Source organism: Tripterygium wilfordii, chromosome 5 (assembly GCF_013401445.1).
Source record: "Tripterygium wilfordii isolate XIE 37 chromosome 5, ASM1340144v1, whole genome shotgun sequence".
NCBI classification, from domain to species: domain Eukaryota; kingdom Viridiplantae; phylum Streptophyta; class Magnoliopsida; order Celastrales; family Celastraceae; genus Tripterygium; species Tripterygium wilfordii.
In genome coordinates, this window is record NC_052236.1 from 9,248,282 (window position 1) to 9,255,553 (window position 7,272).

A 7,272-nucleotide genomic window follows, 5' to 3' on the forward strand; every position below is an offset into this window, starting at 1 on the left:
TAGTTTGGTTCACTACAATAATAACAAACAAGGATAATGCTATTACACCAGTAATGTATAGTCGTAACAAACAAGAGTAATGAATACTTGGTAAATTTTACCCTTCTTTACCAAATAAGGGTAACACTTATTCTCCATAATTATTATTACCCTTGTAACATTTACACAGGTAATAAATTATCCCTCAAATTCTTACACCAAACGCACCCTTAATCTCTTTTATTCTTTAATTTAACCTCCATTAATCCAACCTCTCTGTCCTTTCTCTCACACAGATCATTTATCACGATTCATCCTATACGATTCATACTGTTACTAGGTCGAATCTTCCAAAAGAGATCCATCCTACTGTGTGTAAGATAATAGTCTTATATCCGATCGTTGGAGCTGTTTCCGAGTCGGGAACCTAGGGTTTTTGAATGGCTCAAGCAACCGGAGGGAGGGACAGGGTCGTTGGAGACTACCTGGTAGGCCGGCAAATCGGGTCGGGTTCATTCTCGGTGGTGTGGCTCGCTAGGCACCGGGTCCATGGAGCCGAAGTTGCGATTAAGGAGATCGCCACGAGTCGATTGAACAAGAAATTGCAGGAGAGTCTTATGTCGGAGATCTTTATATTGAAGAGGATTAACCATCCCAATATCATTCGCCTGCACGATATTATTGAGGTTCGTGTAAATTTTAGCGTTTCTGTTTATTTAATTTGGTTGGAGTGATGTTTGGTTGCCGAGAAAACAAAGAAGTTTTGGAAACGGAACTGTACGTTTTGTATCTATCTCTAGCGAAGTTCTGTTGGAAATCTCGTCTTATGACGATGTTTAGTGGAAAATAGCATATAAATTACTACATAAGGTTGCGTCATAATGACACATGTAGTCTTCAAGGACTCGAGCACGTTGACTGATGCTTTACAGCGATGTAGTCTTCTTATCTTTGCTTCTATGCCAGAGCCACGGATAGATTCATGAACTATATAGAACCGATACTAGAAGGCTTTCTTTGGTTCTAAATAATTTGTAACAATTTGATTGGAAGTTTGAGGTGTTTGGGTGTTGATGTTTCAATTCTTAAGAACTCTACCTTTTATCCAACTAGGGGCAGTCAAGCTTATACTTTCCAAAATGGGAAAAGATAACTCTTGGAAGCATATTCATAGCTTCCACAACTTTGAAGTACAGTTGCAAGAATTTGCAGTTACCCGTGTTATTATTTGTCCTAGTGAATGTAGTGAGATCAGAAGTCTTTTGTTAGATTTTTCGTTATTGTTGGCTGATGTGGGGTTTTCAGTATTCATAATGATGATGGATGATGTAATCTGTTATCAATGGTAAGAATCACTCTTAAAGCATTCGTTCCCTGATATATGAAATTTAAAACATATGTATCATATTATATTCCATTGCATCAGGTGTAGCATTCTTCTCCTGTATGTTCCAAAGAGATGTCATGAATACGTGCTTCTCTTTTGTAGTTTGTACTAGTAATCTTTGTGTGTTGTGCTGTGTTCCATGTCATTTAGATTCCTGGAAAGCTGCATCTTGTATTGGAGTATTGCAGAGGGGGTGACCTTTCGATGTATATACAACGCCATGGCCGAGTTCCAGAAGCAATTGCGAAGAACTTCATGCAACAACTAGGCATGTCTCAAAGTACTTTTGGTTGTTTCCTCTCTTATTTTGGTCTATTCCTACAAGACTGATGAATTAGACATGTTAAATTTCTGTTTTTTATCTTACAGCTGCTGGTTTGCAAATTATCCGTGAAAATAATATTATACACCGAGATCTTAAGCCACAGGTTTGGTTTTGAAGTCCAATTCAAAATTATGTTTATCTATGTCGCAGTAGCTAGAATGAAATCTTCTCAAAATTATCCATGCCATATATGGGCACAGTACTAATATGAGGTAAAATAATCTAAAGATGGTGTGGGCATGTAGAAAATTGATATGTGATAGTTTTGAGCAAAAAGTAGAAAACATTCAAGTAGGAGGTGTGAAGAAGATAAAGAAAGGGACTGGAAAAGACATTGCCGGGGAAAAAATGACTATATTGTATTACTGGACAGTGTAGAAAGAGAATTTGGGTAGCTGACACACAACTTGGTTTCTATAGTGCATTCATGTAGCCGATCTCAAATAATGGGGAACTAAGGTTGAGATGATGATGATGATGTATGAATGTGGTCACACGTTTACAGCTGAACATTTATTCAAATTTGTTCATCCGATGACTTTTTTTGGTTGAGTGTATGGTTAACATTAAAAGGCTAATCGAATGCCATATCTGTGGAGAAGTATTTTCGTATATTGAGGAGATTGTTAGTGATGACAAACAATGTTTTCTTCATATGTATTGGTGTGTTCTTTTGGAGAGGATTTCTTTGTTTCATACATTATCTATTGTTTACAGAACCTGCTCCTATCAACAAACGAAGAAAGTGCCGTTTTGAAAATTGCAGATTTTGGTTTTGCAAGGTAAATTATCATCTTTCCCACTTGGATTAAATGTGCTAGTAATCCCTTTCTGTCTTCAATAGCTCACATTAGACCAATTAGTTAGAATTATTCATCATTGCATACTTTTACTCAGCGGATCACTAATAAATTTTTTAGAATGTTAGCAATCTAATTTTCAATGCGATAATATGACAATGAAGTGGTTTTTAAGATTCAAACTAACTTTTGATATGTGTGAACGAGTGTATGTGATAACTAAAGTGCAGTCTGACTGCAGTACGAAAAAAACTACTCTCACTTTTATAGTTTTTTGCCGATGGTATTCCCAATTGTTAGCCTTCTTTCTCCTGATTATGCTCCCTTTTCTTTGTGAACCCCCCCCCCCCCCCCCCCCCCTTAAATCCATTTTCAGGATTGTGGATCTCTAATCAAGCCAACTTTCCCTTTTTATTTATACCAGTAACTCCACCCATCTAATATCTTTTCAGGGTTTTCTGTACATTTTATGGTATCATAAATGGTGGATTTCTCTAGAAATTTTCACTTGTATGCCAAAGTTAGAAGTTTAGAATTTCTCGGTTACAGATCCTTGCAACGTAATCGCTTGGCGGAAACATTGTGTGGCTCGCCTCTTTATATGGCTCCAGAAATAATGCAACTTCAGAAGTATGATGCAAAGGTGATGTTCTCTTGATTCACGTGTGAAGCACTGGCGAATATTTTACGTGTATTTTGTCAAATTAAACTTGAATTGAATACGCAGGCAGATCTCTGGAGCGTTGGTGCCATTTTATTCCAGCTTGTAACTGGGAAAACCCCATTTACAGGAAATAATCAAATACAGGTTTAACTATCTTTGCTTCTGTCATAATTTTTAGTGGTTTATTATTTGTCCGGAACCTGGTACTTCAGGCAATCAACGCTCATAGTTTGGAAGTAGATCATAGACAGTGCTTAACTTGTAACTTTCATATGTTGTGCAGTTACTTCAAAATATTGTAAAATCAACTGAATTACATTTCCCTCCAGTTGATAAGGATTTAAGCAGTGAGTGCAAAGACTTGTGCCAGAAATTGCTGCGCCGTAATCCAGGTATTATTTGTAGTGTAGATTGAAATTGTTAATTCCTATGATTGCTAGGTGAATTGCTGCATATTTATTTTTGTTGGGAGATAAAGAATGGTTTCATATGTGTACCATCACTTGTGGAAATATGTGGTACATGTGGATGGCTTTAATCACCTTTTGTGTGAAATAACGATCGGGTTATAAGTGCGTTCTTTGATTTGATAACTTTTCCAAAGATGTGCAAAAAAGGTACATGCATTTTATTTTTTCTACTAGTAGAACCAGAACTTGTTAAGCATAAAACTAATTAATATGCATTTTATCTTTCTGTTTCTGGAATTAGCATTTCTTGAGAATTTAGTGATTCATATTGAGGTCTCCTGTCTTTCTCTGATATTCTTTTTGTGCTGGTCTACAGTGGAACGATTAACATTTGAGGAATTTTTCAGTCATCAGTTCCTTTCTTCAAGGCAGCCAGATAACATGTCTAGGTAGATGAGGCAGTAATTCAGTCTATGTGATCTTGATGTGTATATAAATATTTTGAATGGTAATTTTTGGTGCTGGAGTAGGTGGTCTTCGAGATCAATGGACGATATTCCTTCTTCTGAAAGCAGTCCATTGCGGAACACAGAGGAAAGTTCTCAGGAAGACTGCTTGCCTTTCTTTCTAGATGATGACTCTAGTGGTCCTGAGGGGAGTCCTTCCTATTTCAAGAGGAGATCCTCGATGAAATCTACTTGCAGTTTCTCTCCTGATATACAAGCTGACAGAAGGGAAGCAACATCTAATGTCTTGAATAACGTGGACTTTACTTCCAGATATGGCAGTGCCATAAATAAATTGGGGAAGCCTCGTTGTAGACTTGACTTATTTTCAGATGAGAACTTAAACGAACATCCAAAAGTGATGGACCAAAGGCCAGCAAGGTCAAGAGGTAACAAGAATCCAAGCTTGCGACAACTACTTTTTTCAGTGGTGTTATCATGGTAGAAAACATTGCTTACCAATTTTTTTTCACTGTCTTACTCGCATAGCTTCTACAGTAGTGGATTCACTAGAGTCGATTGATCAAGATTATGTTCTTGTTTCTGGATCCCCTATGGATTTGTCTTCTACTTTGGCAACTGCTTCCAGGCCAAGCCATATGAAATCTGCATTAGATGGTCCTCCCATGACATCTTTTAACAGAAATACTTCACCTAGTGTGCCCATGCCAATCATTGGTGCCATGAACAATAACACATATTGTGTTGGAAGTTTAGAAAGTCAGAGCTCTGCTGCTGGGACTTCTCAAGGATCCATGGACATAGGATATACTTTGGTGCAACCATCAACTCACAGCATGACAAGGGTTAAGTCATTGCGGCAGTTCGCTTTTGCCATCACAGAATTAGTTCATGAAAAGGTTAGTCTTTCACAATCGTTCTATTTTTCAGTAAAGCGTTGTCCACAAAAGTCTTAGGGGGCTGAAAGAGCATCACTACCTTACTATTTACTATAAATGGTCTCTCCCCACCTTTTTTTTTCTCTCTCTCATTATTTTCTCACGCAGTCATAGAATCGCAATTTTGTAGTTTGTTGGTTCAACAAAACTGATCAGGCAAAGTCTTAACCCAAATCTTGGTGTTCTCTATATTTTGATAATGCAATTTCTCAATGTACACTACTCTGTTCACTAATGACGCATACCATTTGGAAATAACTTATTATCTTCTGAAGTAGCTGGACTTGTGTTGGATTTGTTTGGAGTATCAATAGGACAAATGTTGAATCGAATGTAGGTTCTGGTAATAGTTCTAGACTTCTAGTTCGATGTAGATCATCAAGGAAAATTTATCCCATGTTGCACAATTGAAACTACCAGTTTATTGCACCAGCGGGGTTTGGTCAAAAATAAAAAAAGAAAGAAGAAAAAACTACTTTTCCATGAGAAGTTTATCAAACTAGTACTTATTTCCATTTAAATTAATAGCCTGTGTTTGTCTAGGTAGAGTCATGTAGGCAACTAGAAGCAATCTCAATCCAGCTTGTGATACTTGCGATTTGGAAGCAAGCTCTCCATATTTGCCATACGCAGGCTGCCTCAGCTATGGAAGGAAGTCCAAGTCAAGGAAGTACAAGATTGAGGAGGAACAGCAGCAAGAAGCATGGTTCTCCTGATGCTGAAGATTGTCTTGGTGTTTTCAATTCTCAAAGGCCAGAGAATATTTCTTCCCAGATTGAAAGGGAATTCCTAAAGGAAGTTGAGCATGCTGAGAAACTCGCGATGGCCATTGAGCCTGGTAGGGCTTTCTGATATTTTATCTTTTCTGCTAATCTGGAGCAATTCTCTTTTCTAATCAGTTCCTTATTCTTTGCCCTGATAATAGATGATTCCTTTACTTGCTGCTTGTTTCTTGCTTGTATGTGACCTTTTACTGCTTTGATAAAATGCACATTTACGGAGATAAATTGAGTCTAGTTGTTTTCTTTTGTTTTGTTTTCTTCTTCTTTTTTTCCACATGTTGTGAAAGTTAAACTTGAATCAAAGCAATACGGTTAAAAAGAAGGAAGTTGAAAGCCTATAGTTTGTTATTGGTATATGGCATATTTGCCACTGAAGTGCTTCGTTCAGTCAAAGACTCAAATATGATCTTACCTAGTAGATATGAAGCCTCAAACCTGTTAGGACTTATGATGTCTCCTAGATCCCTACCATTGGAAGACTTCTATTTTCCATAAACTGAAATAAGAAATGAGACAATGAGTACAACTCCTAATCTTCTTGTATGTTATATAAGACTCTAAAGTTGAATTTTGCCATCACAATTGCAGGAAATACAGAGATGCCTGATGCGATGGAGATGATATTTCAATCTGCCCTTGCTCTCGGCAGAAACGGAGGGGTGAGTATTCTCCTTAAATCTGCTTTGTAGTATATAATTAATTGTTGTGGGAATTGTCAAATGAGATTAATGTTGGAAATGTTAATTGAATTAAACGTGTCTAGTGATACTTACGGGCCATTATATACTCTTCATTGGCAGGTTGATGAACTCATGGGCAACATGGAAACTGCAGCTTTGTCGTATTCAAAGGCAGTGCGGCTGTTATCATTCCTTCTGGTGGAAGCGCCATCCCTAATTCTGAACCCTCCGTTCTCTCTCACAAATTCAGATCGGTATAGGCTCAGATCGTACATCGATATCCTTAATAATAGGCATGGTCATTCAAAGTCTCAAAGGTTGGCTATTCTCAAAGTGTGAGGATCAACAATGCCCTCGTTAGAAAACGATTTTTGTATAAAATTATTTGTTTGTACAGTTATTCTTTGGAGTGATGGGGCATCGGGACGTTTGCTAGCATTGAATTATTTATTCTCAATCCTGTGAAATAGAAAATGTTGTTCATTATTTCATATTTGTCTTCCTTCGATAGGCATACTGTAGTTGCGAGCTAATGTTTACAATCGGTTCCACTTGTGGAGTTCAACTTGATTGTTTGTTGTTATTTCGATAATCAAGTCGTGTCGTACAAGGCTAAAAATTAATCCCGCAAAGATCACACTAAGAGCATATTTTGAAGTTTGACATGAGTATAGTGTCGATGAGAAAATTTTAATGATCAAGTCAGATATGCGATTGAGAGATTTATAGTGAGAATTGAGAGGGTTTAGGGAGAAAAAGTAAGATACCTCTAAAAGTTGCATTCCTTTAATGTGGTGGAGTCTTGCAGGCATTGGACCTTTGTTAGACAGTGGGTTGGTG

General features: G+C 37.4%; 1 protein-coding gene across 3 annotated transcripts; it reads left to right on the forward strand.

Moving 5' to 3' along the window:
* Positions 1-215: 215 nt before the first annotated feature.
* Positions 216-6,946, forward strand: LOC119998672 (serine/threonine-protein kinase ATG1c-like). 3 transcript variants are annotated; one of them, XM_038846034.1, is made up of 13 exons: positions 216-665; positions 1,517-1,634; positions 1,736-1,794; positions 2,409-2,473; positions 3,041-3,134; positions 3,219-3,299; positions 3,439-3,547; positions 3,942-4,014; positions 4,096-4,460; positions 4,561-4,931; positions 5,514-5,808; positions 6,341-6,411; positions 6,553-6,946. In XM_038846034.1, exons 1-13 carry the CDS (start codon positions 420-422, stop codon positions 6,769-6,771), a joined length of 2,166 nt encoding a protein of 721 aa, XP_038701962.1. In that variant the 5' UTR covers positions 216-419; the 3' UTR covers positions 6,772-6,946. The 3 variants fall into 3 exon arrangements, with proteins under 3 accessions (XP_038701962.1, XP_038701964.1, XP_038701963.1); XM_038846036.1 differs by having other exon boundaries at positions 5,604-5,808; XM_038846035.1 differs by having other exon boundaries at positions 4,570-4,931.
* Positions 6,947-7,272: the final 326 nt, after the last annotated feature.